At 40.3% G+C, this 21,741-nt stretch overlaps 1 protein-coding gene across 3 annotated transcripts in view; it reads left to right on the top strand.

Annotated features, from left to right (window-relative positions):
* The window catches only part of DAPK1 (death associated protein kinase 1), a 92,811-nt gene that overhangs the window by 21,491 nt on the left and 49,579 nt on the right, over nt 1–21,741 (top strand). For all 3 annotated transcript variants that reach the window (XM_052778286.1, XM_052778285.1, XM_052778287.1), the window contains exon 2: nt 19,033–19,254. In XM_052778286.1, the coding sequence (XP_052634246.1) occupies nt 19,033–19,254 (222 nt within the window). The remainder of the gene's footprint in view (nt 1–19,032; nt 19,255–21,741) is intronic.

The raw sequence follows: 21,741 nt of genomic DNA, 5'->3' as shown, positions 1-21,741 counted from the left end.
GTCGGTGTTCCTCTGTGATGAATGTGTGAGGCCAAAGGGGCTCTTGCTGTGAATATGAGAGAAACACCTGACCTGTGAGGGAAGGGGTACTTTGACATGCGGCTGTTGCTCTGCAGATGCAAACTTGGGTGCCACCACGTTTTCTGGACAGCCTACCAAGACCACAAGTGGCTTTTGTTTAATTTTTTTGTGAATGCTGAGGAGCGTGCCACATAACGGTTGCTCACAGCTGGTCACAGCGGATGTACCGTACAGGTTGCCGTAACAAAACAGTCTCTCCTGCAGTGACACTGTGTGTCCAGAATGCTGTTCGCACACCAGCACACTTGCCTTCCTGACACGTTGTGAGGCACTTCGCCTCCACGTGCGAGGCAGGAGAGGACAGTGGAAGAAACCAAGACGTTCTGGGGACTCGGGCTTGCTCTCTTTGAGCAAATGGGGTTTGGTTTTTGGCCCCATACCTTCGAACGGCATAGCGATTGAGGCCTTCCCCCTGTTCTGGGAGGTGCGTGCTGCCCTGGCGCCGAGGCCTGCGGTCTTGTGGGGGTAACAGTGCCTGCGGAGGGAGGGCTGCCTGCCGGGCGCTCGCCTCCGCCAGCCAAACGCTTGGTTGTGTTCTCCCTGCGGTTGCCCCAGCAGGAAGGAGTGATTTTGGAGGTGGTGCCGACCCCATCTGCGAGCGTCGTCTCCCTCCCACCGGCAGAGGGGCCTGCCTCAGGACTCCGAGCTCTGCCAGGGGTGACCAGCTCCTGGTCAGCAGGTAAAAAGGGCAACATTTTCTGGCACCCAGCATTGTGGTACTTGGTGAAATTGACTGAGCAGTCAAAATAGTTCCAGAAGCACTGTGGCATAGAGGGATACCACAACTCTGATTTGAAAGGGAGAGTTTTGCATGCTGAGTAGAAACACGAAGTGGCCTTGAGGCAGGTTACTGAGACACCATGAATAGGGAGGGAGCCATCCTACGAAATGCAGGGCTGTTCCCCCGCTTCACGGAGCTGTGCTGGAGTGCTGGCCTCCTAAGGAGCAGCCACTGCTGCTTTTTCTGGGTGGGCGTGAGACCTTTACAGGAGGTGAAACAAGAAAATGCTGCTTGCCAGACCCTGCCTCTGGCAGCACAGGTTTTCTTACAAAGCACAGTAAGCCCCTCTTAAAAGACCTCTTTCCCCAGAATGAAAAAGGACAATTAAGATTTGTTCTTCATCAAACTATTCTGCAAGACCAGTTGTGGGAAATGCACTACCACGCTGATCTCTTGCTCTCTTGTAGTTCCTCATTGACGTTTTTTCCCTGTGTAAAGAGCCGAGAGAAACCCCCCATCAGAGCAATTTTTCTTTGTCTGACACTTTAACATGAAAAAGAACAAAATGAAGCATGACACTGGGGGAGAGCGCATTGTGCTGGCCTCCCTGAGACAATTTGTATTGACCTGAAAAGCTGGTGGCTGGCGGTAGGAAAGGCAGGCTGCTTACCATTTCACTGACACAGGGGGTGCATGCAGCAAGCTGTCGAGAGGCACACGGTCATCCGACATCATGGTTTTTATTAGAGATTCCTGCTTCTGTGAAAGAAACAGTAGCAGTCCCTGCTAAGAGAAACCTTGCTCCAGGTCATGTTTCAAGCAGATGCAACTCATGCATATGAATGCTGCTTTATGACAGAAAAAGGAAGGAAATGCATAAATGGAATTTGTGTTCTTGAGGCCAAAATAAAATGCCTCTGTGAACTGGATTTGTAACAAAAAATGCAGCAAAAATTAGTTATAGCTGTGCTGGTAGTACTGGAGCTTGAGTCATTTCTGTCTGTTTCCTTGGGGAATATAGCTTTGTCAAGAAGGCAATAGATACAAGAAAATTTCAGGAATTAGTGCTGTTTAATATTTGAGGTCTTTACTTGAAAAGTCTATATCTAGAAAATCAAAGATCAAAGTAGGCTGCGGCTTGTGAAGTGAAATATTTCAGGATTGTCTGCATTTATTTCCACATGCAAAAATATGTAGCAACTAGCACAAACATATCTTCTGTAAGCAGGCTGTCACTTGTGGGCAACTCTTTTTTATTAGAATACCATGTAATACAGAAATGTCTGACCAAAACTTCCCAAAGAGAGCTTCGATGCAGAGTTAAAATTAACCGAAAGCCCTTTGTACCCTTCCAGCATGTCAAGAGTACTCCTCCCTAAGCCTCTGAAATCTATTACGTAAAGAGTTAACACTTTTAGGAAGTGAATTTCTTATGTTATTTTTGAGGAAGTCATGACAGCAAAGGGGGTGCAGTACAATACCTCTTGAAGGATGGAGAGGGAAGTGATGTGCAGAGAAATTTATTGGAAATACTGAAATGCTCCTGGGCGACTGGTTCTGCTTTTTTCCAGGGCCCTGCCTATCTTCATTTGGGATGTATGGAGGTCCCAAGTAGAGTCAAGATGAGGAACTGAATCTAGGGAGCGCACTGCTGGTGGTAGCAATGGGGAAGAAACACAAGTCCCCTACTTGCTCATTTGTAACTCTCTGGAGCAGAGCACAGCTGATGGATGGACTTGGATACTGCTCTCTGTAGGTGTACTACCCTCTCATTTGCCTGCTCTAACTGGAGAATACCAGCTTCCTGGAAAGATATTCTTGTTAAAGCTCTGTTTACAAAGTAATTTGTGAATTCAAAAATCATTGCTTTATTTTGGACCTGTGTTGAGACATGCTTCATCCCTTAACCAAGTGTCCCCAAGTTACCCACCTGTTTTATCTCTGGTGTAGTATTGCATATCTATAATATATAAAGAAAGAGGGTGGAGAGCGGCAAGGCCAGGTAATACATGACAATTTCCAATTCTGCAATGCAAAAGTCTAGAGAAGTGCCCCTTGATTAAGACCATAATTTCTAAAATGTTTCCTGTAGTTTGTGCACTCCTTTGCTCTCAGCCCTTGTACCAGGGGAAGAAAGGATTTCAGTTGCAGCTTGCAGTGACTGTTATGCTGATGTCCATGTGACTGCATTTTTATTCTGATGTGTAACTCTTCATCTGAGTAGAAAGAGCTGCAATGCTGAAAGCTGGAATTGATGCGTGTGAGTCTTTTGTAGACTGGCTGAATTACTGTAGAAAGTGAAACTTTCCCAATGCAATGTTAGTGATTATAAATACACAACTGTTTTGAATGACAAATCTCCTGGCATCCTGTTAGTCAAAACCAAACTTAGAAAAAGGCTCTCCGTTTTGGCAGAGAAGCTGAATTTTAGGAGACTACTCCTTTTAGTAATGCTGATATGGACTTGCAGCTCTTCTTTTTTTTTTCTTCTTCTTTTTTTTCTTCTTTTTCTTTCTTTTTTTTAGTCGTATTTATTCTCACTGCTGATATTCATTGAGCATACTGCTTGTATTTATGAAAGTATATGCACTGCTTACAAGAGTCTCTGACCTTTCCTTCAATGTAATAGTTTTCACAGCTTTCATAAAGGTCATCAAAGTAGGCGTGTGGACTTTGGACTGCTTCAAAATACTGACTGTTGAAGTAAGAAATCAAGGTGGTGTTAGGTGAAAGCTTACAGGAGAGAGTTTCTGTGTGCAACATCCACTTGCAGAAGTGCAGCTGGAGTAGAGGAGGCATTCGGTACCTGCAGAAGATCACCGAGTGACAGCTGCTGCTTCGGATGGACGGCTGCCTGCGTGCACATGCTGCCTTGCAGCATAGCCCCAGTCATCCCATGCATAATCGAGTTGCTTTCTCTAGCAAGTTGAAGCTTAGGAGCTATGCAGTAGATTAATCTTTCATACCAAGTACAACTTGGAGTGAAAATAAGGCACAACTTGCCACTCAAGGAACTTAGCCATTAAGTAGGTTGTATTAATATTGGAAGTATGAAAGTCTGAATCCCAGATCATGGGACTCAGGTAAGTTCTGGATGCTGCAGAGTGCTGCTTTCTCCAGAGATCCTTTTGTTCAAATGACCTTAAATCTGGATCACTACTACTTCCCTAATCTTTCTTAAGGCACAGTAGTTTTTCTATCTACATTCAGTAAAATGCAGATTTAGAGCATTTGGAAAAACATGCATTTTTAACAATGAGCTGGTTTATCTAAAGTATAAAGCTAGAACATGATGACATCTCTAGAAATCACTTAATCCATTTCTCTGCTTCAAAAGAAGATCAACTGCCTATAAGCACAGAAAAAATGTTTATGGTATTCTCTCCATAGCAGCACTAACACTGAAAAATGAAGCTTTTAATGCTCTTTTTTTAACTAAATGCATATTACTGGCTTTTTCGTGATGGGTCAAAGTGCGTGCTTATAGGCAGAAAGCATGTTAAAAACTGTGCAAGGAAAATTAGATGGTTTTTGAGAGGAAGTGGATACCATTAAGAATCTGGAACACAAATAAGTGGAATCCCAAAGGATGGTGGTGGTGTTACTGTTTTATTTCAGACAATTAAAGAGAGCCAGTAGATGAATAAAATGATGATGCACCTATTTCTGTTATTAATTTGATACAAGCTTTTTAATTTTCAGGGCTCTGCTGTTATTTTGCATTTTTATGTTCCGAAAAAGTTAGCCAATCAGCCCTCCAAAGACTTGACGTTTTCCCCTCTTCTCAAATTCCATCTGGAAGTCTAACTGGAAACCTCATTCTTGTTCCACAAGGAGCACTCATGCGAATAAAATGCACGCTTAACCTGAGTCCGTGTAATTATTCAGCCGTCATGCTCCAAATTTGTCATCTCTCTAGCGCTCCACAACAGCACTTTCAAATCCTACCAGAGGAAGAAAACACTGTGTTTTTAATGAAGAAAGCAAAGTGGCTGATTTTGGCATTAGTGGTTTTCATCCATTGCTTTCACAAGTACGCTGTGATTGTTGTTGTAGCACAAAGTCCTAAAACCTAAGTATTTCCATGTTAAACAAAACCAATACCAAGGTAACAAAGAGGAGTGATCTTCAATTCAGCATGTTTCAACATTTTTATGTTTCAACATAAAAGTCCATAGATTGAGTTGTTAGGTCACAGGCTCTGTTTCTCCTGGAAGGAAAGGAGTTGAAGAGTTAGTTATGTGTTATGTTAGAGAGTTATGGGGGTTTGGGTAGAAATGGTTTAAAAAAAAAAAAAAAAAAAAGCTTGTCACTGCCTTCTCCCTCCCCTCCCTCCAGCCATTGCATCTGTACTATGCATTCATATTGGAGAGCATATGAATGCCCTTGCCCTTTCTGTCTTTGGAATAACTTTTAAAAAATATTTAGATGCTGTAAGTTAGAGCTATCTGCAGTAAGCCAAAGAAAAATTAATTTGCTGTGGTTTTGGATAATTGTTCCCTTTAGTTCAGTTATGGTGACACTGTTGATACCAATACTTAGAATAATTGGGAGTGGGAGAGAAAGGAGGTAAAAAACCTAAAGCAAATCAGTGGAAATTATGTTTACATCTTTGGAAGAATAGTGGATTGGAATTAGAAAAGTGATGTGAAACTTCATATATAACAGAATTCCTGGAAGTGAAACATCTTGGCAAATACAGGAACTTCAGATGGTTTGTACTTTAAATGGGGCAGTACTTAAAAATGGACTGGACTGGGTCCAAAAACAAATGGATAGGGAAATGTCCAAGAATTTCCTACTGAAATACCATTACATAAGGAACAGAATTTTTTTTTGTGCATGTGAAATGGAGAGGAGGGGAGAATACAGCCGGGGTGGGGAGGGGGGAGGCAGATACTTTCTATATTGATGCTGGTTATGCAGCAGGATTTGTAGATTAATCCTTTCGCCAATGCTGCAGATTGATGGGTAACCACATGATGTCCCATCTGCCACTTAGCTGTTAAGTTAAATTTAGACTTCGTGCATATATGTTTTTATTTTTTATTTATTCCTTAAAACACTTGTTACAAGTGTTATTCAGCTATCTAAATAAAACAAATAACTTTGAAAGTAGTAGATTTGTATTTTTTTAATGAGGTATGTAGAAGCTTTAAATTATTAACTTACAGTTTACTCTTTATTCCTTTATTTAGATTATAGTAAAGAATTTCTTTAAGACTATGTATTATAACTTGAACATGCTATGAGTCCACCTGTTTCATACATCCATAGTTGAGAACTTAATAGGTTCTGACTGATTGTTTCTCTCTATGTAATAAATAAGCTCTACTGAGTGTTAAACATGCTGGGAAAGAGTGAATGCCACATTTGGGGTGCAGCACTCTGTTTAATCCAGAAAGGAAGCATTATTGTCAGGGTGGTTTGTTTGGTTGGTTTTTTTCCCAGGTATGTTTCTTTGGTGTGCTTTGCCATTTTATTGCGAAGGTAAGCTAGGCAAGTCGGAAGGAAACCAAATGTGCTCAGGACATAGTATATGCAGCAAGAGGGTGATTTGGAGAAGGGCGTCTCTCCTAGGAGAGACTTTGTGGGGAGTACTGATTCATTTCTTTAATTGTGCCTCAGGAAGAGACCTGAGTACCTGGCCATCCCACTGGAGTCAGGTGAATGTGTAAGCATAGAGAAAAGCAATAAAGAAGAGAGCAGAGTTGGAAGGAGTGAGGAGGAATTTGTAATTTTTCCAAGTTTTGGACACTGTGGCTTAAATGCAGAGATTTAGCAAGACACAGCAGAGTTGGACTCAAAAGTGCTGAGGTTGGAGGCGAAAGGTGGAGATCATAAAAACCTGGAATTAAGAGTGCTTAGCAAAGAAAATTAATGCAGTGGGCTGACAGTTGTGAAAATAATGAGGAGGAAACCTTTCAATTATATTAAAAGAGCACAGCAAATGGGACAAAGAGGCTTGAAGGTGGTAAACAGCAGAGCTAAACAGCCTATGAAACCATGCAGCTTATTCAAAAATCAGTGTTTCAAAAAAGGTGAAAGGCAAACAAGCGGTGTTTCATCTCTATTGCAAAACTTTCACCAAGGAAGACTACTAGCAATACAGCAAAATGAGTGGTGCACGTTGCACAGTGTCTCACCATGTTTCCACAGTGGGCCACCCAGTGACAGCAAGCCTCGTTTATTGGTTGTATTGTAACCAGGAAACGAATTCATGATTGAGGTGGGGAAGAAAGGAAAGGAGGGTGAGGAGTAGGAGGTGCCATGCTCCAAAGTCTCTTAAATCGTGGACTTGCCAGTTTTGTTGCCCCTGCCATTGTTTCTAATCAGGAAGTAGAGTAAACTCATGAGACGGTTGCAGCTGTCTGTTTAAAGCAATATAACATTTTATTCAAAGGTCTTCACTGGAAAGCAGATGTAGTATTACATTTAACAGATGGGAGCGATTTCCAGGAATCTTCAAGTGCTTCCCAAAATGATTCTGTCATATCAGTGCTGAAAAGAAAAATATTACTCAGAAATAGTTTGAAGACTTCTGTGTGAATGCTTAAATCTTCTAAAGTATCCATCAGCATTAAGTCTTACACATTTACATAACGTTTTGTGTGAGGTTGTTCTGTGTCGTGTCTTGATCATAAAGTAATGATTTCATGTGTGGTTTTTTTCACTTATTTTGCATCTGAATTTTATCCAAAAATCCCTCTTTTATTGGCTATGAAAATGAAAATTATAAGGATTATTTTTAATGCCATAAGAAATTTGAAGACAACCTGGGAAAACAGAAATTAAATTCATTCTATAAATACCTAAATTGAGGGAAACTGAGTCATAGGAAAAATTTTTTTCCTTTAAAAAAGATGAAAAATCAATAAAAATGTTAAGCTGAACTTAAGACTCAAGTAACGTAGTGTACAGACAACTTGGGCAGCTTCAGAGGTTAAGCTTAAGGACTGTGCAGAGTCTTTAAGATTCGTCTTTCTTGCAAAGCATTTTCTTCTGAGCAGGTGGCTTTTGAAGGACTTAATGAAATCTCTGCTACACTATGGAGTTGTTATCTGCCAATTTGAGTTTACGGATGTTAACTCTTATTTAAAGTCCTAGGTAAACTTAACTGTTTAATATTTTTAAACAGTGATGAAATGCCTTGGTAAACCTTGACTGTGTCTCACAATTACATGGTTTGTGTGGCAGTTCAGTTTGGACAATAAATATTTGTTCAAGTGTTGTATATACAAGAGACTCTTGCTTGGTTTGTACAGAGCTTTCTATTCTTCGCTATAACTCCTGTATTCTTCTTCCTTATTATTTTGAACTAAGACGAATTGTATCTTTAAACAGAGACAAAGCTGTGTTCAATGTAGATAGAGTCTTGAGAGGTGATGTTTGTCATGTGATTTATTTTTATTAAATTTGCTATACATGTTTCTGTTTTAATGCTTGGTTATATTTTAATCTTTGCCTTTATTTTGGGTAATTAAAATGTTCTTGAACACCATTTACCTTTTCCTATACTATAATGTGTGACGCATCGTGCCTTAAGTACTTACCTAAACATCCCTTTAAAGTGGTGAAGTAAACCATGGTTCAGTCACATCTAATGAGATATTAAGCAGGTGGACTACAGAAGGGAAATACAAATGGCCTCTGTTTCAAACAGAACCTACGCTGCTATTTTTTTCAAGTGTTTTCATAACTGCTTTCACATTGAATCATACTATAAAGCATATCTAACTTTGCATTTCGTAATTCCTTCCACTCTTCTCCCCACTTGGAGGTCATATGCCAACGCTCGGGAATTGCGGAGGGAAGATATATTTGCAACTTTGTGGGGAGATCTGGTGTTACCCAGTCAGAACACATTTTGCATGCTGAAATCTTGTTCAGTTTAGAGCCCTGACTTGAAACAAAGCCTTCCTTAAAGGGGAAAAAATGTGAAGGTGCTCTGCTTGGATAAAAGAGAGGACTGTGCTCTTACTTGGTTACATAGCAGCCGTACTTGGCAAGGGCTATGCATTAGCCTTCAGGCAAAGTACATCAGCAGGATGCAAATGTTGCAGGCTTTTTAACTCTCTTAATTTCTTTTTCAGGGTGCTATGTTTCTAATTAAAACCCTTTCAAGAACAGTAACTCAGTTACTGCTTACAAAGATAGAATATATCAAATATCTACCTATTCAGTCCACAGTATAGTGTGTATAAAATAAACTATAAGCAAAATATGCAGTCATATTTTATTTTTGTATCCTGTTTTTACAATGCTCTTGTGATGTATAGAGACATAACAACATATTTATATGTACACAGAGAGTGGGTGAAAGCATTTACATGTATTGCATGTAAACCGGAGGGAAAGAGCTGGATTTTTTTTTAACTCTTCCTTTCTTCCACTTCACAAAATTAAGCCTAATCATCATGAGATTACATTTCTTCTAAACTTCTTGTTCCTAAATGTGAACAATTCTTCAGTCATCTGCAGCTGAAGTTTACTGTCAGATTGCTGATATGTAGGATCCACTTTCCATCTCTGTGTGATGGACTGTACTAGTTAATAAGTGCTTTTCAGCCCAGCAAATGTATACACAGGTGTGTGCATGCATACATGCTCCAACAGTTCAACTTGTTTGGCATTAACTATGTTGGAAAAATTTTGTCATACTTCTCTGAGTAGAATGAGAAAATCCCAAGAAGATCAGCCCCTTTCCTTTAGGTGAGGGTGTTGGGGAAGGGCCATGGGAAGGTATACTGGTGTGCTTGGTCTTACTTTCAACATGTGGGTACAGTACACTAAAAATGTTCCAAATCTAGCTGTCTTTCTTCATCCCCTTTTCTCTGAGCCAGCCAGAGCCATCTGATTAATCTGCTTGTGCTTAACAGTAATTACTATTCTGGGGAGCTGTCTTCAGTGAGATGCGATCTTGACCGAATCCGTATGTGGATAACGGTCTGTGTAGCGAGCCTTGGCAATGCCAGTCACACCCTTGATCACTTGCCTTTTTAAATGCATGGTCCAGAAACTGGCATAATAATACTATGATGAACTGGCATCATGAAGACATGTAGCATAGTCTTCCATTCAGTACTGAATATACATGCATACATGTACACAGACAAAGAAGTAGTCTTCTGTATTTCCATCTCTCCCTCTTTTAGTCCATCATCCCATGTAATTATTCCTCTAAAATTTTTCATACATGACTCGGAGCAATATAAAGCATGTAAGAAATAATAATAAACAGTAAACAATGTGGTATCTTTCTTGTGCTCTGTCATAGGTAAAGTTCTTTATCATGTCCTGCCTTAGGACTAGTGACTCCTCTGGGCTTCTAAGAAGACAATGAAGAGACTGAAAAATCACTTTTCTGTAAGCTTAGTAAATATCTAGAGAAGTCCATTAGCAGCCTCATGAAATTGCAGAAAGCAGCAGAGCAACAGAGATCTCCACTTTCATCAGCGTAATATACTGAGACTAACAGCACAAAAGGGTTTCTGCAGGAGATAAATACGTAGCTGAAATGCACAATGAGTTTCTTTTAAAATAACCAAACCACAAGAATATGAGGCATGAGCTTATAAAGTGCTGGAGAAAAGAACAGGTTGGACAAATTCCCTACTTCTGTGATTCTTCACTTGCTGGTCCATCCTGCAACCTGACTTCAGTTATACAGTTACGGTAGGTAGTTTAGGCTATGGATATCCTTAAAAAGTTAACTTAGTTCACTTGCTTCTTACAGTGTTTGAAACCTTAGATTCTGACTGCTTCATCTTGTGGTATCATCTGTCATAGATACTATCAGACTGTTTCTATTAATTTCTTTAATAAGTTTACAGTTACACTGTTTGAACTGTATTTGCATAGGTAGTACAGCAGAGGTTTCGGTTGATTTATACAGGCAAAAGATGGTGTCTGATAATGCAGTGTTTTTTCTAACTGGAAGTATTTCATAGAGTAATAATACAGATTATTTTGAAATTTGAGGGGGTGCTTAAAATATTACATAAGGAAAGAAGTCCCTTTTATACTTTGGATGTTTTGGTAAAGTAACTTTAAATGAAATATTTGATATATTCATACTGAAATATAATCAAACTATTTTATCATCACATACATTGAGTCACTATATTGGGATCAGGGTACTCCTGAAACTTGGTAATTTGACACCAAAAGATAGCCTAAGTCAGAAATTAGGAAAGGGAATTTAAGAGACACGGAGTTCATGAGTGTGTAAACACATCTATGCATAACAAGGAACTCAGAAGTTAGGAAATACCAGTTGTCAGTACATTTGTTTGTCTTTGCTTTATAAATCTGATTTTCCCCTCTGCTTCCCCTTCTTTGCTGTCCCTGCTCTTTTTGGCTTTGCTGCTTTTCCAGAATATTTCTAAGGAAAGTGTATCAGCATGCATCTTACTGATGGGTATAAATTACAACTTGATTTAAACTCCATACATGTTGGCAATGCACTGCACAGTTGTATAACGTGTGTTACTCTTCTGCCCTTGTACTTGCAGTACTCTGCTATTTATAGTTTCATGGTCAAGTTTAAATAAGTCCTTGTATTTGCTTTTCTATTAGTAGTAGTTGGAAAGGACCAGTCCTAACAATGATCTCTGTGGTGCAGCATCAGATTTCAGCTGGTTTATTCTCCTGCTTAGTCACTCTAGCATTTGAGGAGTATTTTCTCTTCAGCTTAAATGCTGTATCATGTTTAACTCCTCTTTTGCCTCTTTTCTTTAGTACTGTTTTTTTTGCTATGGCCAGTGTGCCCTTTCCTATAACAAGTGTTTATGTGCAGCTGAAATAGGTTTACAGTGATCGGTAGGCTTTAGGTGCTTGTGGCTCTTTCTCCTACTGAGTAATTAGGTGCTGTTCCTTCATGTTACAGAGTGGACAAGTACTTTGAGTGCAGCCGCTTAGCCTTACTGTGGACTGTGAAGATGCATTTCTCCACCGGGGACACAAAGCAGACAACTCCACTGTCAACTGAGATGTGTGTGTCTGTGCCAGCACTTGAAGTGTAAACTTGTTTCTTATGTTGAAAACTGTTTTGCCAGAGCTGTTGCAGGGGGAAGGATAAATAGCCTAATCATCTGTCCAGGATCCATGTATCCTTCAGATACAGCTGTCCTGCGATGTTCCCATCTTCATGTTTGCCATTTCTTTTCAAAGCTCTCCAGTACTTGGAAGGCTTGCAGCTAAACAGTACTTCTAGCATTCTCTCAGCATCTGTGCTAGAGAATTCAACATTGCAGGGCAAGGGAAGGGGCACAAAAATTGTGAGCACTGTACAAGTATTTCTGACTTTCAGAGCCTAAACAAATATGGTATGAGCTTATCAGTCAGTCCTGAATTCATTCCCCATCTGCCTGTACTCTTTGGTTGGCTGCAAAATTAAAAACATGATTTGGGGAAAGGGCCCTTATGTTCCCTAACGTGCCCTCTGTGGGGAAAAGAAAATATGTGCATGCACACTTAGAGAAACTCTACCTGGCAAGACACCTTGTTTTAGAGTATCCCAGTTTCTTTATCTGTCAAGATCAATAAAGATTTTTCCTTGCGGGCATAATACTGGTAGCTAGCACTAAATCTGCTGTTCCATGAAACAGATTGTCTTTTGAGCATAGTACACATGAAATACTACCGCTTCCCGGTCGCATCTGCTTGGAGTGCTCTATTAACCCATTAACCATGGCTTACCCCGCCCTGCTAATGCTGATAATAGCTTATCTCCTCAATGGGGTAAGTGCAATGCTTTGTGCCAGTGAGTCTCAGCTGCAGTACTGTAAGCGTTACACGCGCAAGAGAGGCTCTCAAGTGCCTCAAAGTTTACCGTCTTTTGCAAGACTCTAAAAAAGGGGGAGAGAGGAAAGAGGTTGCCTCCAATTTGGCATTGCAGCTGAACTGAAAACGTTGGTTTGCTTTATTTAGAAAGTGGAGAGGTACTTAACGTAGCTATAACCCTTCACAGTTTGTGGAGAAGTCTTCCTTTCCTTTGTAAAAGACTCAGTTAGGTACTGCTGCTTCTTCACTGGAGAGTTTTGTGAGAGTTAACCTTATTAGCAGAAGCAGCTCAGATGTCCTTGATGACAGGCAGCTGTATGTGGCAGTGGTGACTGATGGATCTGCCTGACGCTGAGAGGCTACTGGGGGTGGAAATCACCTGCTCAGTTGGCCTTCCCTGCTGCAGATCTCCAAGGAAAAACAGGTGTCCACAGTCTGCTAGTAACTGTTTTACTGGGGATAACGAATGGCTCTGTGGTCGAGTTGCACTTTCTTTCATGGGCTAATCTAATAGTAGTATGTAAATCTCTTTCTGTTGGATTAGTATAATTTTTAAAAGAAAAGCAGTCAAATAGTAAAAGCAGTTGGATCTTAATATACCACATTTTTAGAGTTAAGTAGTGAATACCAAATTTTTAAAATAGGCACTTTTTTTTTCTGAGTGTCAGGAAAGTACTAAGATGTCTTACTACTCTGATGTCAGCGTAACACCTTTTCCTTATTCCTATCCCCTCCTCCTATGAAACTTTGTCTTTTGAATGCAGTCTTCACAACGTGGCATGGAGAATTCCCCCATGTGTGCCCTATTGTGGCAATAAATACTAGAAAATTGGTCCCTGGGTGTGAGAGACTGCAAGAGTTAATGTCTCAAACGTTGCGGTGGGGCAAGTTCTGCTTAACGACGAGCTCTGCATAACAAGGAACCCTGCACAGCAAGGAACCGCAGGTGAAAAGAAGCCGATCAGACTTCAGCAACGGGAGGGGAGGGCTTGCCGGAGGGTGTGCAGCGCGGGCGGGGCAGAGCAGGGCAGCTCACCGTGCGTGGCCGAAGATCAAACAACGGTCATGCCTGCAGGGAAGGGGAAGTGACCCCCCAGACGTCCCCCAAGCCCACCGACCCACTTCCCCAAGGTTCTGAAAGCACAAACTGCGCCTGACACCTAATTAGCCTAATGAGTTTGAGTGCTCACCTGAAGGAGGGGCGAGGAGATGATAAAAGGACACAAACTGAAGCCCCCATGTGCTCGCGCACCCACCAGAGCTGGACCTTTAGACTGACTGGACCAACGCTGGACCCAGGGCTGGTGAAATCTTTCTCTCTTCCTCTTTCTGTCTTGCTCCCTCTTTCTCTCCTTTTCCATAATCCCTACACCCCATCTCTTTAGACATGAACCGTTGGCCAAGTCTGGGACTAGGACTGGATCCAGCCGCCCCTGGGCTCCTCTCTAAGAAGGAGTCTAGAAAGCAAGGGGGGTCCGCTCTGAACCTCGTGACTCAACGGGAGGGAGCTCCTTATTTTCTTCCCTGAACTGATGTACGTGGCTACCACGGGTTACACGGGTTACTGAGGTAGTTCCATGGCAAGTCCTGTTGTGAGAAACCCCACCACCTACTGTTACACCTCCCAAGTTCAGGTTGCTTCTGCCACGAATAAAATGTTTAACTGATCGTTTGGTGTCGTTTCATCTTAATTAGCCCGAGGGAGTTCTGAATTCAACACGAATCCCTGGTCTGGCCAGCCCGCGTCGTGACACCGGGGGTTACTTGAGCATCTCTGTGTCCAGCTTGGACCTCTTTCGGAGGGCTCTTGGGGCAAGAGTTTCACTCAGCTGGGAAGACCTGGTGCAGAAGGCTGGGAGTGGGGAGGAATACAAGGTGTCTGCCACCCCTAATCACTGTGATCATCCTTCTGGAAAAAAATGAAAGGACTTTTTTTGTTTTTTCCCTTTGATTCTAAAATGTCCATCTCTGTAGTTAAAACTGTCTATAATTCATGCTAATGAGTAGTTGTTTTGTGATCCTGCTAAGCCACGACCAATAAAGGGTGGAGTATAGGTGCTTTATTGGTGATTCTGTCACCTTGCTGCATAACTTTTGCATATATATATATATATATGTATGTATTATGAAGGGCAGTATGTCATCTTATGACGTAAAAAAGATGGAGAAATGTAATGATTAGGTAATGGCATAAGCACTCGTTCTGAAGCAAGTCTGAAGAATCACTGGGTATGGAGATACTGTGCCAAGTGTCCCAAAAAGAGTGGATTTAGGATAGTAATTAACTGCTAGTTGCATAAGAATTACAAGATCACAAACCAAATTACTGTTATTAGCAGAAGTATTTGTTCTCACATCAAGCTGTCATCCTGCTTCGCTGTTTAACCTAATTCTGCCACATGGTAAAAAAAATTATGTCAGATACTTTATTAAGTGTGAGTTTGTGATTTACTTCTGGCTTTTTTTTCAGTGTAATTGTCTCCTAAAATGGCAGTCATTTTTTGACCCCACCCACTTTAAATCAAATCTACAAAAGCAAGGGAACGTAAAAAACTAAAGGGCTTTTCTGGCTTTGAAGATGCTGTATGAATGAAAGCTGGCTCTGAAACTGTAGGATCTGTGGGAGAATATTACTGGGTATAAATGTGCTAGCCCATACAGAGCTGACTTAAAACAGCTTGTTGCTGCAGTTCTAGGGGTTAAAACCCAGTAAATACCCTTTGATTTATATCTCTCCTCTGCTTTTAAAACCGGAGTTTAGAGAGACTTGTAAAATGGTGTGGCTTAGGGATCCCAGGCATGAAATAGCCCCTTTGATTGCAGCTTAAGTGTGATCTGCATGTACAGCATTTAATAACAAACAACTAATTGTGGTGTTATGTGCTGAATACCACAACAGCAACAATAAGAAGGTTATTTGGTGTATAACTGGCACTTACTCTAGATACCTCTTAGCTGGTAGCTTTCTCGCAGACTTGAGCAATGTCAAAGATTTCTGGAGCCTGACATCCTAATAAACTGTGAATGGGACCAATCTATAAAGTCATGTGGTTTTAAACAAAATATTGGTCTTCTGATAACACTTTGATATTGAATTGTGATAGATCAGGACATACTTCAAACAGCTGGTTGTAGTTGGAGAAAAAAGTAGAAGAGTGAAAAAATAAAGCTACATAGCTCAGAAGAGGAGGAGAGAGGAGATCTACTTGTCTTACCTGGTCCCCTTTGTTTCAGTAGGTCACCTTCATGCTGTAACGTCATAGTTGACACATTGCCAAAATAAGATTAAACAGCCTTAGCTTTAAGGGCATCGGAAGCATGAAGTGGCTTTGGGGAATGGAGTAATTCAAATATGAATAATACTGTGGAAAAATCATCTTTCTTTAGCTTACAGGTCCACAGCCAGTGCATGTTTAAAAACACTTGCAGAATATTTTTTTATTTAGAAAGAAGCCTATAGTGCATTACTCTGTTCAGTGAAGAAGTGCTAAAGGAAAAAATCTGTTAGGGTTAAAGATCAGAAATTCAAATACCAGAGTTTTCCAAAAGTCAATGATACATGCTTTGTCACTGAAACATAGATAACTCTTAATCCCAGTCAACTTTTATAATTATATCTTCTTGAATATCAAAATGTATTGTATGTCCACGTACTTCAGAGTTACTTTTCAGTCCCAGCCTCTCCAGAGCTGATGTTAACAGTAATTTTGTTTTTTTAGTCTTTTGGGTTTTGTTGTTGTTGGGTTTGTTTGGTTTGCATTGTGGGGGTTTGGTTTTGTTTTGTTTTGTTTTTTTAAATGAAGCAGTAGCTTTTGCCAAACTTATGAGGTAAGCACTGATAAGAAAGTGGTTAGCCACGTAGCATTCAAGCCTATGGATGAATCATTAGCAGAAATATTTTTCTTCCTCTATCAGGCAGTTTAGGCTTCTAACCTGAAAGCCAGGCAGGTGGCCAAAAGGCAAGCAGTGGCTTTTTAATTCTTTTCTGGTCCGTGAGCTTGAGTAGCTGTTCAGGGTTGTGGTGATGCCTACACCTGTCTAGTACCCGGCTTGGCCATTTCTCTGAACTGTGAATTTTCTGGAAAGCTGATTGCTTTTTAAATAAAGCTGAATATCTCTGTGGAGATGTGCGTGTTGTGGGGGAGAGAGTGAGAGAATCACCACTTTCCCCCCCATGTAAGCAAGGGCCAGAAAACCCTGTTTGCACTTCTCTGCAGCAGTGCAAATACCTAAGTGCATGCTCTACTCTGGCTGTCTGTCTCACAGTGCAAAATTGCTCAGACCTTGCAGATCAAACCCAGAGCTGCTGTTGCAGGAAAAGTTGTTGCGGAGTTGAACTGAACTAAGCAGAGAGGGTTGATGTACCTTAGGGTACCTTGTCTAGCCCTCTGCTACCAGTTTAGGATGACACAGATCTTTCAGAGGTCCTGTGCCTTATCTGCCACTGCCATATGAACATCTTAGGTGTCCAAGAGCATCTCAGACAGCACTAGCTGACCAGGTCTAGGCAAGTGGAGCAGGTTTTTCAGCCTATGTGTAATGGGGAAGCAGATATAGTGCAGTCTAAAGCACTGCTCTGTCCACTGTGGTTTGTAATAATAATGTGTTGGGCCCTGTCTTGTGAACCTGGTCCTTGACAACTTTGTGCAGAATTGGTGGGGGGGTGGAATTTAAGGCAAGGATTTTTGTCATGCAACATAAAGTCATCTCACAAGTTCATAAACTGTTTTCTGAAATAAGGAAGAGTGAAACTTGAATGGTGATCATAACATTGAAATAAAACAACACCTCAAACTTAAAAGGCTGTTGTCTGCTTCTCTCAGAGTTTATTTCTTTCACTGCCTGTGGCTGCATTCAAAGGCCTCCCAGCTGGTGGTGGCTACTCTAGAGTCCCTTTCTAGGCATTCATAGGAGAGGATCCATCTCTGCTCTGCCTTCTGCAGGTGACAGTCATTTAGCCTCGCCCAACTGCGTATCCCAGTTCAAGACAATTTGTCACTCAGGGTTCTGTATGGGGTCAGCATAGTAATGGTGGCAGTGGTGACCCACCAGCATAAAGTATTCTCAGCTGATCAGCCCTCTAAATTCAAAAATCATGAGCGTGGTTTTCCCTTACAGCATTTTATGATCTTCATTTATTGCATAAAACTCAGTTATCATCTTCTATTTCTGTCATGCGTTCCTTAATTGCTTAATTACTTTGTCAGTGTATGTGGCAAATGTTCGTTCTGCTGTAATAAAGTAGTGTTGTGCATTGAGTTCATGCATGGTATGCGTAGCTTTCCCACTTGGCACTTTGTCATTATGTAATGCCCTTTTTGCAGGTGATGCATCTTCCTAGAGATCTGTCAGTTGTAATTAATTAACCACTAATATAGGTTAGCTCCTTTTCCAGGTACTGGGTGCAGTTATACATGCCTACATGTTGCAACACTGTGTAGACAGTCAACCCTAGTAGGCTTAGCTTTTAACCGCTATTCTAAGTCCACTTTAGGGGACACCACTTCTTCAGTTAACAGGGTAGGCTAAGTTCAGAAAATTTTCTCATTGGTATCAGTCTGTTATTCTGCAAATTCTTCATACAGTGAAGTAAACCAAGAACAGAATAGCTAGAGAATCCTTAGCAAGAGATTAGGAAAACTTAGAAGGAAAAATTCCTTTAACTCAGCATTAGATTCCTGGAGATTTCTGATCTGAAGCAGTACATCTAGCAGCAACAGGCTCATATGTCAATGATAATGTGCTGGAGTCAGCAGCTTCCTGGAGTCAGCAGCTTCCTGGAGTTTCTTCTGATTTGTAACACAATCACAGGTTTTTGTTCCCCAGTGCCTTGGTACTTTTCTTACCTTCAAACTCTTCCTACTTAACAAGATGATACAATAACTGTAATTCTTTGTATTACTGTATTTAGTCAGTGCCTTTAAAACTGAAAACAAAAGCAGCATCCTGAAACAGAGTATTGTTTTAAAAACTTTTAAAAAACTAAACGTGAAGATACAATAAAGTGAATATTGACAGATCATATAGATTGGAAGAAACTAAGGACTGTCTCTCTTGCAGAACCAAAAAAGAATTATCCTCAACATGCATATGGAAGGAGAAATCCAGAAACTATTACTTTTCTCCAGTAATCCCCGATGCACATGTTTGCCAAAAATCCAGTGGTCTACACAGCTGTTACCTTTTACTTACGGATATGCTGAAACGTGTATGTATGTACGTTTGTGTGATGTAAAAGCAGTATCTTAATGTACCTTTTCTACCTCTTCTAGGGTTTTTATCAGGTGTTATTCTAGACCACAAAAAGCAAGTAATGTACTTTAGTCAAGTTGGTAATTCAGAGGTACAGCTGTTTTCCCCCACCATAGTAAATAGAGGCTACTCTAAACTTCCTTGAACCAAACACTCATCTTCGTTCTTTCTCTTTTTTTTTTTCTTTTTTTTAGTGGGCAGTTTGCTGTAGTGAAAAAATGCCGTGAGAAAAGCACTGGTCAGCAGTTTGCAGCAAAATTCATCAAAAAACGGAGAACGAAATCCAGCCGGCGTGGAGTGAGCCGGGAAGATATCGAGCGTGAAGTTGGCATACTAAAAGAGATTCAACATCCTAATGTGATCACGCTGCATGATGTTTATGAGAACAAAACAGATGTCATTCTTATTCTGGAACTGTAAGTAGCTCTAGAGACCTGGGGAGGCGTAACAGAATATTTGTTTGTTTGTTTGTTTTTAAAAAATAGACACTTTCTCTGAGAATCGCAGTGATTTAGTGGATGTTCCTTACCACCCCAAAAGAAGATACATAATAGCCTGAGAATTCTTTATTTTTAAGTCAGAGTTTTAGCTTTGTGATTTCTAAACATATTTTTCACTGTGAATGCACTACAAAGATTTAAAAAAGAAATCCAGTGTATTTAGGAATTTTTTCTGCTTGTTACTTTAATCATTGTTGATGTTATGGATCCAGAAGAATAGCGTGGAGCTAAATAAACTGATTTGAAGACAAGAGCAGAGGGAAGTAGAGATTCTAAGTGGAGGTTAGGTTAGCAAATTTTACTGTGTTTTATGTTGGTGTGAAGTAAAGTAGCATCACTGAATGCTTTTTCTCTTTTTTTAACCCACATGACAGAGAACAGAATTTTCCCAGTTCTGTCCTGTTGAAATGTAAACTGAAGTTTCATATCCTTATTTTAGTTCCCATTTTTCATCCAAGCTTATTGCTGATGGATTGAGGTAAATATGTCAGCAGAGAATACTTCTGCATTGTTTCAAATCTGGCTTCAAGTTCCTCAAAGATTGCAGGTTCAGAAGTTAAGCATTACTCACCCGTTACAGTTTGGCATTGTCTGCTGGTGGGATGTGCGTGTCTTTACATAATTTGCGTGCCTGACACTTTATTATTGCCATATTTGCTCTGTATCAGTTAACTGTGCTTTAGAATAAGTATTTCATGCAAGCACATTATTTGGTACCAGAATCTTGGGCAGTACTTGCGTCTTTTCCTTGGCTGTTTGTGGGGTTTTTCTTATGTAGGTTATATCTTCCTGTTTACTAGCTTTGATAAATGATATTTCCACTTTACCTTATAAGGATAGTTTAGTGTTGCATGCTTTCAGTAACATACATGTAGATTTATAGTATAGATTTAAAAAGAAAACTGGGAACTAGCTTTTGGAGTTTCATCTTTTCTATGGTATATACATACATGATACTGCTTTGTTATGTTAGAACATACTTTTACACTTCTAGCCCAGCATGTGATGGTTTTCAGTAATACTTGCAGTCTGGGTTGGTTTTTTAGTTCCAGAAGTATACACGTGCATTAGTTTGTCACCTTTGGTTACTTTAAGCAAGTATTTTTTTAAATAAGCTAATTAACATCCTGTATGAAGTATAAGATTTCCTTATATTCCTATTGGAATATCTGCTACTCCTGGATTTTGTTCAGAACGCTTTAAATGTGTCATGAATACACAGCAAAACTAGTATGATGATGCTTCTTCTCCCCACTTGTACTAGCTCTCACATTCTTTCCGTCTGTAACCTTACTGTCAGTGTATCGCTGCTTCTGCAGTGCTTTCTTTCTGCTCTGTAATCTGTCCAGGTAAAATCAGGCCAGTGCCTGGACTTGAAAGTGCTGAGGAAGACTCAGTCATCATAGACAGTGGTAGGAGGAATGGGGCCATTCTGCCCCTCCGGCTTTTCTACACGGGCATAGGAGCTCTTTTGGCAGCAAAGTTGCTGTGAGTGTCTGTATTTACCCACTAACGTTCATTGAATGGAAGCAGATACAGCTTCTGACAACGTGTTGATATTTTGTAAGCTTGATAGCATGAAGCTCAGCAAACTATTTGCATTGCAATTTATCTAATTGGTTTGCCCAGTTAACAATCCCCATATAGTTTCAGTTGGAGGCTTTTTTTTTTTTTTTTTTTTCCAGTTTTCCAAACAGCTACATGAGTCTTTCAAGTTGAAGCAGTGTTATTTGGGGTATCACAAAGGTAATGGATTTATTTAGTTACAGGGTCAAAGAGGAAAAGATGACACGTTAGCAATCTGTTTCTAAACTAAATATATTAATTGCTCTGAAGTTTTGTAATTCTCAAAATCATGGTGATATTACGTAAAGCTATTGAAAAGACAAAAGATTGTCATTTTAATCATGTGCTTAGGCACTTAAATATGTAATCCCTTTCTTTTAATATTCTAATATTCACATTTTGCCTAGGGACCTACTCCCCTGACATTCTTTGTTCTTACATAACAATTTCAAACAAACAGAAGTAAAGCTGAAAGCTCATTTAATAACCTGTTTTGCTGTCCTCAGAATCCATCCTAACTGACCATTTTCCTTTCTGATTAGAACATAGCATTTTTCCTGGGACTTGTGTTCCTTTATGACTACAGGATGAGACAGTATACCACATACAGACAGGATTTTGTGTAACTTAGTTTTTCTAGAATTTAGAAACTAAAACCCAACACTCCAGCTATGTACAAGATATTCATAACAAAACAAAAACCGGGAAGAAACACTGATCTCATATTAGTAAGCAAGTGTAGTAATGCGAGCAGTGGTGAGGAAAAGTATCTCTGGTTTCTGTTCTGGATAGAAGCTGCAGCCTGCAGATGTCAAGCCACTGCAGCTGCCATTTTGG

Source organism: Harpia harpyja, chromosome Z (assembly GCF_026419915.1).
Source record: "Harpia harpyja isolate bHarHar1 chromosome Z, bHarHar1 primary haplotype, whole genome shotgun sequence".
In the NCBI taxonomy this organism is placed as follows: domain Eukaryota; kingdom Metazoa; phylum Chordata; class Aves; order Accipitriformes; family Accipitridae; genus Harpia; species Harpia harpyja.
The sequence above is the reverse complement of the archived record's forward strand: the minus strand, read 5'-3'. Positions and strand labels throughout refer to the sequence as shown.